General features: G+C 38.7%; 1 protein-coding gene across 1 annotated transcript; it reads left to right on the top strand.

The window, feature by feature from the left end:
- The first annotated feature begins 10,529 nt into the window (after positions 1-10,529).
- On the top strand, positions 10,530-12,187 carry LOC102837595 (sperm-associated antigen 11-like). The gene is made up of 2 exons (XM_006864422.1): positions 10,530-10,584; positions 12,018-12,187. The coding sequence occupies exons 1-2, from the start codon at positions 10,530-10,532 to the stop codon at positions 12,185-12,187; spliced, it is 225 nt and encodes a 74-aa protein (XP_006864484.1).
- The last annotated feature ends 1,025 nt before the right edge of the window (positions 12,188-13,212 follow it).

The following is a 13,212-nucleotide window of genomic DNA, read 5'->3' as shown; positions in this document are numbered from 1 at the left end:
ATATTCCCTGGAGTCCTGTTGTGGTGCTGTAGGATAAGTACTGGATCACTAACTGCAAGATTAGCAGTTCAAACCCATCAGGCATTCCTCAAAAACTCTATACAGGGTCTCTATAAAAAATCAGGAAGAAGCAAAAAATTTTTGAGAAACTTTTTGAAAAAATTGAAATACCCAAAATGGAGCATCTGGTTAAAATGGCATTATCTAACCCTTAGTTCTTGTTGTTAAGTGCTGTCGAGTCGGTTCTGACTCATAGTGACCATGTATAGGGTTTCCGAGGAGCAGCTGATAGGTTTGAAATGCTGACCTTGTGGTTAGCAGACAGTGTCATACCAGGATGCCATATAACCCTTTGATATATTAAATACAAAAGCAGTGACACAACATAAAAATGTCTAAGATAAAAAAAAATTTGTGTCATAGAAATTATAGGCTTCAGATATGAATATATTTTCTGTCAAAATAATTGTAAAAAGAATGTCTCAAAGAAATAAATATTTTTAGGTTCCACCAACCACTCTTTAGAAATCCTATATGGGGTTGCTGAATTGGAACCGACTTGACAGCACTTAACATCAGCAAGAACAAAGTTAAAATGACAGATGATTTTAAATAATTGTATCTTTTAAAATATTGGGTATTACTTAAAAATTCTAACTACATGTTTTAAAACATAAGTTTGCTATATCTTAGAGTAAATCTGTCTCTCCAAAGAAAGACATAATCTAATCATAGGCAAAGACATCTTACAGTGAATTTAAGTTTCAGTATGTCATAAATTTAATAAAAGAAAGAACTGTCTGGACACTAAGATAATAAATTACAAAAGCATAAGACACAAAGAGGTTTTGGAGCCTACTTTGGTAATCATAAATAGCAGTTTTATTTTTAAAAATGCTTTCAACTATCCTGTGGTCTTTTTTGCAGTTCTGTTTGGACACAAGGAAATAGACATAATGGCCTCTCAAGACAAACTGGGAGCTAGCAACTATTAGTTATACTTGGTTTGTTTCTTTCTTCTTTTCACAGAAGCCTGTTTGGTACAGAACCTGAACATCAGGAGGCTTTATGGACACCAGTTGTACCCTGTGGGAAGCAATTCTTTAGCTAGGAAGTTGCTTTAGATCATTACAGAACCAGTTATACGCACCTGATTGCCTTCAATTCTGCTGTGTATGCCCACCATCCACTCTTGGTGTCCTTCCCTCCCACTGCAGTCCTAGCAGTCTTCTGTGAACTTTGATTGCTTTGACTTATCCTCCAGAACTCCACTGTCATCGGGGAGTCAACTTCCTTCTCAATGCCCAAGTTCAGCCGGTTGGATCAAGGGGAATGTGGGCAAGCTCAGTCAAGCATATCCCCATTTTACTTCCTATGACTTTAAAAAATGGCCAAGCTAATCTTGAGTTCCTCTCCACATATGTGATGGTTACTACAGACTTACAGACTTGACCTTCTCTGACCTGGCCTAGATTTGACCTCCTAGGAAATGGCCTTATTGGACCTAAGGAATCTCCTTTAGTAAAAAGAACAAAAATAAAAATTAGTGTATCCAGTGAGAAAGGATCTGCCTCTTTGATGATAGAACAACGAAAACATTCCCTGGAGTCAGATAAGCAATATTAGCAAAAATATAGAGCCATAAAGGAGCCCTGGTGGTGCAGTGGAATAAGCATCTGTGCAGCTAATTGAATTGGTGGTTTGAACCCACCAGGCACTCCTTGGGAGAAAGATGAGGCAGTCTGCTTCCATAAAGATTTACAACCTCGGAAACCCCATGGAGCAGTTCTACTCTGCCTTTTACGGTTGCTATGAGTTGGAATTGACTTGATGGCAATGTGATAGAGCCATTATGAGGTACCGGGTACTTCTCTTAGAGGGAATTGAGTAAATGGCTGTTAGGTCTGAATTTTTAAGTGGGTGCTTTGGTTTATTATTTGGCCAATTCTTTTAAATGTTCAGGAGAGAAGGAAAGAATCACAAAATATGTTTTCTATCTTCCATCTGCCTCCTGTTAATTCCTTCTCTATTTTTCCCTCAACCAAGCCATTTTTTCTTTGACACCTCAGAGTTCTAAGAACTTTCCAAGACAGTCCTAAAGAATCCTAGTTACTTCCAGAGAATCCTAATTACTATCTCCTCCCTTCTCTATTCCTGGTGTGGTATTTTAGGATAAATACTGAACTGCTAACCACAAGGTCAGTGGTTCAAACTCACCAGCCACTCCTTGGAAACCCTATACATGTTTACCATAAGTTATAGCCAATTCAATGGCACTTAACAACAACAACCTTCCTACTCCAGACATCTTTAGTGGGCCAGTTTTGATTTCTGTTTCATAGTGAGACAGATTAAGGCAGAGTTAAGGAATCTGAGCCAATCTAGTTCAGATGGAAGTTAGTTACGTATTCAGGATCCTAAACCAGTTTTGCTTCTAGCTCCAAGTGTGCATTTTTTTGTGTGCATGTGTCTCACATTGAATAATCTAAGAAACTCACTATATTTTGCTCTCAGAATGTTTCCTAGAAGCAAACTCCAATAGACAGGCACTGAATGAGGACAGCATTTGGCTGCTAAGCCCAAAGTCAGCAGTTTAAGTCCGCTAGTGGCTCCTTGGGAGAAAGATGAGGCTTTCTGCTGCTATAAAGATTTACAGTCTTGAAAACCCTATGCAGGGCTGCTATGAGTTGAAACCAATTCAATGGCACACACAGCAGCAGCTGTGAGCAGAATGAGGACAGAGATATATCAAAGATAAAAGACTCTGAGATCCACAAAAGCTATAGAAAAAGGTCCTTCCTTCAGAGACATCAGATGGCTCTGTCAGCCTCAAATGTGTATGTATGTGAAAATGTGAAGAGAAGAAATAGCTCTGACTGGGAATATAGGATACGTGGATTCTAGTTCCAGCTCCATAATAATTACATGGATGTTTTAACTCTTGATGAGCACACTGGCCAGAAATATATCTGTCCTTTTAACCGCAAACTAGTTTATGACAATCGAATGAGTTGTAATTGTCTGAATGAGTAATAGATCATGGGAAACAAGTAGTAAATGGCTGGTAGGTCTGAATTATCGAAGAGTAGTTAAGTAACTACCTATTTCAGTAACTTATGTGGGCAGTTCAGTAGATAAAGGAAACTAATGATTGTGCAAGTTTGGCAAACTCTCCTATGCTGAATCACATTGAACTTGAAAGTGAAAGAAGACCTGTGAAGTAAATAGGACAAGAATTTGATGTAGGACTAAGAAAAACTGAAAAGTAATAGTTTCAGTCTTATCCATGGCTCAGCCAAGGATCTGGTAAGTGAATGTGATTAGCTGCAAAGGAGAACATCGTGTGGAGGACTGTAAGATGTTATTGAAGAATTGAGCTAAGGTAATGGAAAGAAATGAAAGGAGCTCTGGTAGCGTAGGTGTTGCTAGTCGGGCTTCTAAATCTCAAAGTTAGTAGTTTGAAACTACCAGCTGCTCCTCAGGAGAAAGATGAGGCTTTCTGCTCCTGGGAAGATTCATAGCCTCAGAAACCCTATACAGGGTTGCTCTGAGTCAAAACCAACTCTACGGTACACAGCCACCACCAATGAAAAGAAAGCCTGTATGGAGTCCTGGTGTGGTGGTGTGGGTTAATGCGCTGGATTGAAAGGTTAGTTTGAACTGCAAGGTTGGCAGTTCAAGCTCACCAGCCACTCCTTGGAAACCCTGTAAAGGTTCACTATGAGTTGGAACTGACTTTAAGGCATTTAACAACAACAATGGAGCTGCCAAAGCTAGTAGGAAAGGAGTCTGGTTATGCTGATTGGTCATTTTTATGTCTGAAGAAGTGGGGAAAATTACAAAAGAGAAAGAACCTGTATTCTGGGATGTGAGGAAATTAATGGGGAAAGGATTGAAACAGTTATTGTATAAGTTACTTAACCAAAACATGTGAACAACAGATCCCACAAAAAGTCCGGTGTCAGGAACACAGTTTATTATTTAACTTGGACTAAAATCAAGGACTAAATTGATTTAATTGAAATGACTGGGACCCAAACACTTTATATAAGTCTATAACAAGAAATTGGTCTGCCTGTAGACAATAAGAAGAGCCCTGGTAGCTTAATAGTGAAGCACTTGACTGCTATCCAATAGGTTGACAGTTCAAACCCATAGTGACTTCATGGGAGGAACAATCTGTCTATATGGTCTTGCAACAATTACAGCCTAGGAAACCCTATCCTAGTGTGTCACTGTAAGATAAGCACTGGACTGCTAATAACCAGGTTGGCAGTTCAAATCCACCAGTGGCTTCTTGGAAACCCTAGGCTGGGTTGCTGAATTGGAACCAACTTGAGGGCACTTAACAACAACAGGAAACCCCTGGACAGTTCCACTTTGTCCTATTGGGTTGCTCTAAGTTGAAATTGACTCAACAACACCTAACAAAATAACAATAGACAATTAAGACACTTCTTTATGGTTTTTAGAAGAATGTTAGGTAAGTCCTCTGGGATGGCAAAAATGGGAAATTCTGTTTATACCTCCAGGAATGAAAATGAGGATGCATAATATTGTGTATAGTGAAGTAGATAATATGGTAAAGTAAGAAATGTTTCCATAAAAGAGAAGAGCCAGTTTGAACTGAGGACATGGAAGCATGAAATAGGTTTTGAAGTGAAAAGGATGAATTTGGCAACCTATGATAGGTTTTTGACTGTACATATGACTTTGAGAGCCAATAGAATGTCAGAGTTTAAGGATTTAGTGTTAAAGGACATAGCTACACTTTCTGTCCTCAACACATTGTATAACCTTTGTAATGAGGAAGATCACATTAAAACGGTTTGACCACAGCCAAATTTAAAGTAAGACATTAGTATCTGACACTCATTTCTCAAACAAGACAGTGTAGCATTTGGGGAAGAATGCTAAATTTGTAATCTTTTCAAGAATGACATTTAGATGAAATATTTTCTGATGCTTTGAGTACTATTTTCCTTTTCATCTATGAAAGATAGTCAAGCATGGAACCAAATACTTGCAACACAATTTTTTCTCTCAAAAACCCAAAGGTGCCATTCTTCAACTAGTATTTAGCATAGTGAAAGAGAACCACTAGGCAGGTGGGCTTTTGTTATTTTATAGAACATCTGATGTTTGTAGGTTTCGTTTTCTTTTGGTTTATATTTCAGAAGTTTTATGAAAGCATGGAGAGCTGCAATTCTCATTTCAAGAGTTTTACTGGAGGATTTGCTGTAGTTGTTAAATACTGATGAATTGGTTCTGTCTCACAGCGACCCTATATAGGGTTTCTGAAGAGCGACTGGTGAGCTTGAACCACCAATCTTGCAGTTCAAACCAACCTTGTAGTCACACAGTGCCACACCAGGACTATAAATCCTTGATGATTAGTGAATCCCTATTAGCTGGCTTAGTCTGACAATGTTCTAGTTAGTAAAACAGTTTTAACCATTGTATTTTGAAATTATTTCTTTTTTAAACTTTTTTTTCCTTATCAGGATAGACTCGCTTTTTTTCTGACCCTCATATCTCACATTCTCTGATAGTTTTTATAGCATATTTTTAATCTGCAGTTTGGAATAACCTGTTTAAGTTTGATCCTATTGTAATAATTCTATTTCCAAAGTATGAAGTCTTCCTTGTTATCATAAGCTTCCTTTTCTTTTTTTTTTACTGCAACTTGTTTTGGTCTTATAGATATTTGCTTCTAATTACTTGACATTATGTCTTTTCAAATGCATGAGACAAATTTATCTTTTTTTTTTTTAAGGTTTTTATTGTGGATTGAGTGAAAGTTTACACAGCAGATCATCAGTTTTACATTAAAAAAAAATCATGCACCTTGTTTCATTGCAATGATTATAATCCCTTCCACGTACCATCAATTAACAGTATTTCTCTCTATTCATTTCAGCTCTTTTTTTTTTTTTTCTTTCTAACACTCAGGCATATATGATAATTTAAACCACCAAAGGGCACATTCTGAAAGTTTGCCTCCTGGCTGCCAGCTCTCAGTCCCTCTCTGCCCATGAATCTAGAGTCCTCAGCTGATCCCTCTCTCCATGTCCCCATCTCTGCCTCCATCTCTGGTGGTGCTGCTTCTCTGGATAACATCTCACATTCCGCTTGTGCTCTTCTCCCTTGATGGTCATAGGGTCCTTTGTTTCTGGACTGTAAGATTGACCACTCCCATTTTTGTTACAACACTTATACCTTTACAATTGTGACAGCCACGTTTAGTCATGATAACAAATACTATTGAATCATAAGAATCTTATTACCATCTGTTTTAACCAGACCCATCTAGACAAGATGAAAACTATTTAGTGGGGACTCTTCATCCCCACCCCCACCGGCACTCTTAAACTAAACTTCATCATGAGAACTTGTAAGCCAGTCACTTCATGCCTTTATCACCCACTCATTTTGGCAGCCCGATGTCTAAGTTTCTTGTTCCCATCTACCCTGTGCATAGAGGGGATAGCATTGATACTTGGTGTGAAGATCCTTCCCTCTCTGTTGGTAATTAGAGTTACTACCTCCATGGGTGTAGGTCAAGTTCATAAAATTGTAGCAATTACCCTCATTTCCTTTATCAAACATTCTTTTGTTTTGTTTTTATCTTCCTCTAGTCAAGTTCTTATCATCAAGCTATTGAGGCTAGGTCAAATGCATACTATCTGCAACTTTGGGTGTTCTTGTGCATCTCCCCTCACTTCATATCAGCTGGATGTTTCACTCTCAGCTATAGCCCTCTGTGGCTATGTCCTTGTCCATAGGCTCAAGTGTATCTTTTGATTCTTGCTGTTCATTATTTCCACAAACCAGATCTTTGTTGTGATTTTCCAATAATAATCCTTTAACTTTATTTTATAGTTTTTTTTTCTTTTTCTTTTTTCCCCACAGATCCTATGCTTATTTGAGGAGTCTGGTGTGGCATTGTAGATTAATGTGCTAGACTGCAAAGTTCGTTTGAACTGCAAGGTTGGGGTTCAAGCTCACCAATTGCTCCTCGGAAACCCTCTACAAGGTCACTATGGGTCAGAACCAATTTGATGGCACTTACCAACAACAACATGCTTATTTGAAGGAGTCCCAATGTTACAATGGTTAAGCGCCTGGATGCTAATTGAAAGTGAAAAACAAATGAATTGGAAAGAGTTCATGGTCTCACTATTATGGAATGGTAGAATCTCATTTCAGAATCACCTAGATAGTAGGTAGATATGAACAGCTCCTAGCCTAATTCTAACTGTATCACATTTAGTGTTAGTACAATTTGCTAGACTAAAATTGGAAATAAAATTTCCTTAACGCATTTGCATTTCACAACCCTGAAATTCCTCCTGCAGACTGTAATGGAAAGTGCACAAAAATATTCTCCCTCTTTGTGCAATAGAATATGAAACAGATTTGGCACCTTGGAGGATTCCAGTGCCCCTATGTCTATATCTACCTGAAGAGTAACAACAACTTTTATTGAAAGAAGACCTGCAGAAAAAAAGTCAAACTGTTTGGCTATTTGAGTTTTAACTAAACTGTTTGCTTTGGAGGCATCAAGGCAAGAAAAGTCAACTCATCAGGGAAAATCCCTTCTAGGACTGAAACTTAACTGAAATCCATAAGCTGTCTAGTATGATAGCTGGAAACCACCTGGGTTTACTTGTGAATGGAAGTGGGGGAAATGCAGCAATGGTTGAGTTTGACAACGTTCCATTGAAACCCGTTGAGATGAGAGAAAACAGGAAAGTCTGGTTAGTCTCACGTTTAGGAAGATGTATGAACTCCTGAGCCCATAGGCATTGACCTAATCCCTGTGGGCTACAGCTAAGAGTGAAGCAACCAGCTGGTCTGAAGTGCAGGGAAGTGTGCATGAACTCCCAAACTTGCAGCTAGTACCCATTTGACCTAGTTTGGATGGATAGCTGATCAGAACTTGGCCAGATGATGATAAAGATGTTTGATATTGTGAGCAAGTACAAATTGCTACAGTTTAATGAGTTACATTTTTGCTTATGGGTGCAGTTGTTCAAAATTCAAGCCACAGTGGAAGGATTCTTCATATCAAAGAACAGGCTTGCTTCCTCAGTGTACTGGGTTGATAATGATGAGCAATTTAGACATTTGCTATAAAAAATGAGGAGCTATGAGTGTGCTTCCTTTCAGAATGAGGGTGGTAAGGTAGAATTTCCACTGAATAGTTTCCATCTTTTCCAGACGGATCTGGTAAAAGGGGTTGGGGGATAATTGTGATAGGATTTTATAATTTTTTCTGAGTAGTTGTTAGCAGGATTCATTGTGATTGTCACACTGTAATATTAGATGACGTGTAACTACATGGGAGTAGTTAATCTTTTATTTCAGGAACAGACAATCCCAGGACCATCAAGAGGGAAGAGCATGAGTGGAGCGTGAGGTCACTACATAGAAAAGAAGTGGCAGTAGAGGTGGTGGAAGCTGCGGTGGCATGGAGATGCAGAACAGCTGCAGGCTGTGTGTCTGCAGGCAGGAGGCTGGCTTGCAGAATGTGCCCTGTGAACATTTAAATGAATACATATATTTTTGTTTTGTATGTGTAAAAAAAAAAAAAAAAAAAAAGCTGAATCAAACTGAAAAAAATAATACAATAAAATAAATAACTGCAAGTGACCTAGGAACTGAAATAAGTAGGGGTAAATGTTGATCTGTTCAAGTAGGCATTTTAGCATTATCTGTGATATAAACCAAGGAGCTCTGGTAGCGTAGTGGCTACAAATTGGGTTGCTAACCTCAAGGTCAGCAGTTTGAAACCACCAGCTGTTCCATGGGAGAAAGATGAGGCTTTCTGCTTCCGTAAAGATTTACAGCCTCGGAAACCCTGTGCAGGGTCACTATGAGTTGGAACTGACTCCATGGCACACAACAATAAAAAAATGATATAAACCGGAATGAAAAAGTTGCTCTTCTTGAGTCTTTTGTAGCACTGTCATCCTTATGAAGACGTCTGTCCCTTGCATCTCCCATGCTCAGGCAGGCCTGTTCTCTGCTCTATGCCCCACAGAGCCCAGTATGTAGACCAGTCCAGCACACTGGTTGTGTTGACTGCTTGTGCTTCCTAATAGATTATTAGTCCCTTGGGTGATTGAGGAAATCTTTCATTAGTTTATTGTATGTGCCTAATTAGTACAGTAGCTGGCTCAAAAGTAAAAGATTTTGTCTTCTTTCCCCAAAGTAGACAGAATCCTGACTTTTTTTTTTCTTAAATGTTTTATTGTGAATTATGTGATAGTTTACATGGGAGAACATTAGTTTTACATTCATTCTATCGTATATCATCTCATTGCCACGGTTACAATCCCCTCCATGCAATCCTTCCCACGTACCCCTCAGTTCTTCAGCACACAGTCGCTCTCCCTCTCTGGATCTAAAGTCTCCAGCTGCTCCATCACTCCATGTCATCATCTCTGGCTCCATTTCAGGCATCACTTCTTCTCTGGATAGGATCCCGCTCTCTGCTCTTCTCCCTTGATGGTCCTAGGGACCTCCGCTCCTAGACTGAAGAGTTAATCACTCCCCTCCTTGCTATAAAACGTCTACCTTTACATTTCTGACCCTCACAATCAGTCCTGATAACAATTATTCACTATTGTATCACAAGAGACCCGTCTGCATTTCATCGCATCAGCCCCACCTAGTCAGATTGAATACTACTCACTGGAGATTCTACCTTCCTCCAGGCCCTCTGGATCTAGGTTTCCTCTTGAAAGCTTGTAAGCCAGAATCCTGACTTTTAAGACATAGGTTATTTTTGAGAAATGTTTGGCCTTATAGAAATGTAATGATGTGGTATGTTGTTGTATCTGGCTTTTTTTCCATTCAGTATACTGTTTGTGAGGGTCATCCATGTTGCTGCCTACATTGGTAATTTTTTCCTTCTATCTTAATTGCTTTGTAGGAATACAGTATCTATTTTATTACCATGTTGTTATGTACGGATTACATTGTTTTCCTGATGTAATTCAATGAATAATGTTGCAATGAACATGCTTGTCCATGTCTCTTGGTGCACATGGGTCTATGTGTCTACTGATGTATCAGGAATGAGACTGTGGGTCATAGACAATGAATATATTCAATTGTGGTAGACACTGCTCAACAAGAAGCTCTCTGAAGGCAGGAATCATGTCTTTGCACATATATGTCTATCACCTAGCACCATGTCTGGCACTTGCAGTCATTCATCAGCATTGGTTCCCTTTCTACTTCCATTTCCATGTACCTAGCATGTGGTCAAGCTAGTTCAAGCCTTGCTTCTCTGAATATCAAGAAGTCTGTCTATTTTTAGTGAGAAAAAAATTGTATTCAGTACCCTCTGTCCACAGCCTGACTCACTGGAGCAGATAAATATGCTCATTCCTGATTTGTGTTCTCCAAAACCTATAAATGTCCATATTTGTGCAGGTTCCACTCCATTTCACTCTACTCATTCATCAGATTTTACTTTCTGCACAGGAGAACTGCAAAATCCTAGGGAATTGTAAAACATGAAAATGCTCTTTCTTTTTGCTGTTCTCTTCTGTTTGGTCCAAACTAACTCAGGTAAATGCCTCCTAGAGAAGTTAGAAGACTGTTCCAGCCAGCAGAGACCAAAAGGGAAAGATCTGAAAAACAGCACAAAAATTCCATTTATGTATTTGTGTTTGGGTGTGTCTGTGTGTGGGGTGTGTCTGTGTGTATGTGTGAGTATGGGGGTGTGTCTGCTTGTTGTTGTTGGATACAGGTGGATTGATCAGGGATTTGGATCTAGACCATTTTGGTTTTAAGGTAACATGAAAAATGGAATTTTTTAGCTCTGATGTGAATAGGAACCCTTCACTGCCATCCGAGAATAGTTCTTGAAAGAAAATATAGTCATATTAATGTCAGATCTGGATGGGAATTAGAAATGTTTTATTCCTACCCTTCACCCCTACCCACCAATAGAGAGGAAACTGAGCTCCAGAGAAATTATTCATTTTACTATGGGGCAATTAATAATTATGATAGAATTTCACATTTATAATGGTATTCCCTCAGTTTTCACAGATAGCCCATTATACAGATGAGAAAACTGAGGCATGGCTTATTAAATGAATTGTCAACAGAGAGAAAATTAGTGATCAGAAGAAGTAATGCTAGACTCTGCATCTTCAGACTCCTAGACTGATGGTCCCCCTACCTCCCTTCATTGCAGGCGGAGTTCACTTCTTCACTTCTCTCTACCCCCAAATCTCACCAGGTAAAAATGTGAGGGAATCATAGACTAGGTTTCTTCTGGAGCTGGGATAGTGTGCAAAGTGGTTTCTTTAATCATTCAAGACCAACAGTTATTTTATTTGTTTAGTCATGATAGGTGGAATTTGGAACCCTGATATAAACTTGCTTTAAATTCTCCCCTTTCCAAGTAGAAAACACTTCCCTTATGAAAACTTTAAATGATTCTACTTGATTTCCAAGCCACCTGGCATTGTGAGAAGGATGGCTTTATTCTCTGATTTTCCTTGTAGATTATGAAAACAAAACTGAGCAATAAGCTGAGAGTCAGAATTATTCCTAAATTTCCTATAAACCAAGATTTCTCCCTTCATCATTACATTCTGTTCTCCCAAAAGCCTTCTGCTTTTCTCCAGTTGCATTAACTCATAGCTTTCATGAGGAATTTTTAAAACCCTGATGTAATGACTAGGGTCTACTACTATGTAAGAGATGGCTCTTAGTATGCTGTATGATCCTCCCAGAAACATTTTGAGGTATAGAACATTGTCAATTATTGGTAGATTATTAGTAAATTATTAATATTGATAGATTAGTTACCAATTACTGTAGATTATTGTTTTACATATAAGGAACTGACTTCAGTTAAATTGGGATGTGTCAAAAGACTCTTATTTAGGAATAGTAAGTGTGTTTGGACCTGGGCCGGTGGCTAGAGACATCTTTTATTGTCTATACAGCATGACTTAAACATCAACTGTGTTCTATTGTATCCATAGGAGATGTTCCACTTGGGATTAGAAATACTATCTGCCTTTTACAACATGGGACCTGCAGACTTTTTTTCTGTCGTTCTGGTGAGAAAAAGGGTGACATCTGCTCTGATCCCTGGAATAGGTGCTGTACAACAGAGGAGATCAAAAAAGAGAAATCAGAAATAAATGACTAGTCTGTTGATATTTAAACTGTGAGCTTCTAGAAGACTGGGATCTTGAAGTATCTCAAATGCTTAGAGGAATGCGTGTTACATACATTTGTGGGAAGAATCCAGCACCAAAGTTTAAGGTCTAATAAATTAAAAAAAAGAAAAAATTCTAAAAACTTGTCTATTTTGCATTTTTCTGGGCTTTTTTTTTTTTTTTTTTTTTTAAGAACCTCAGACTCTTGTAATATCTTTTCTCCTTTTGCTGTTTTAGAATCTATCCCTTATAGATCCACAGATAGGGTTAGATTAGAAACCAAGCTTCAAATTTACCTTTGTTGTTGTTGTTGTATAGGGTTTCTGAGGAGCGGATTATCTTTGTTGTTGTTAAGTGCTGTTTAGTCATATCTTTCCCATCTAATGACATCTTTCTTCTCCTCAATCCCAACACTCATCCATTACCATTCATTCTCACTCAAAATGACTTTATAGGACAAACTTGAACTGCTCCATAGGGTTTCCACTGCCATAATCTTTGTGGAGATCCTTGGTGTGGTGCTATAGGATAAGCACTTTACTGCTAAGCCTAAGGTCAGCAGTTCAAACCTACTCATTTCTCTCAGAAATCCTATACAGGGTCAGTCGGAATTGAAACAGCTCAAAGGCTCACAACCCCAAAAGTCTTTAAGGAATCTGCCATGTTTTTCTGCCACACAATGGCTGTTGGGGTTAAACCACTGACCTGTAAGTTGAGGACTTTAATCAGTACACCTCTGGGACTCCTCATCCCAATACTGGTCTCCTCCTATTCGTGTTTTGGTTATGTGTCACTGAGTTAGTTCTGAATCATAGTGAGCCTGTGACAAAGCAGAACCGCCCTGTAAGTTATTCTAGTGAAATCTTCACAGAAGAAGACTGCCTGGTCTTTCTCTTGCAGAACTGCTGGGTAAGTTCAAACTTCCAACCTTTCAGTTTGCAGATAAGTACTTTACCACTGCACTACCAAGGCTCCATTTCCTACTCATTTTCCCACAGCATAATAAGTTTGGAAC

Source organism: Chrysochloris asiatica, unplaced genomic scaffold, assembly GCF_000296735.1.
Source record: "Chrysochloris asiatica unplaced genomic scaffold, ChrAsi1.0 scaffold00064, whole genome shotgun sequence".
NCBI lineage: Eukaryota > Metazoa > Chordata > Mammalia > Afrosoricida > Chrysochloridae > Chrysochloris > Chrysochloris asiatica.
The sequence above is the reverse complement of the archived record's forward strand: the minus strand, read 5'-3'. Positions and strand labels throughout refer to the sequence as shown.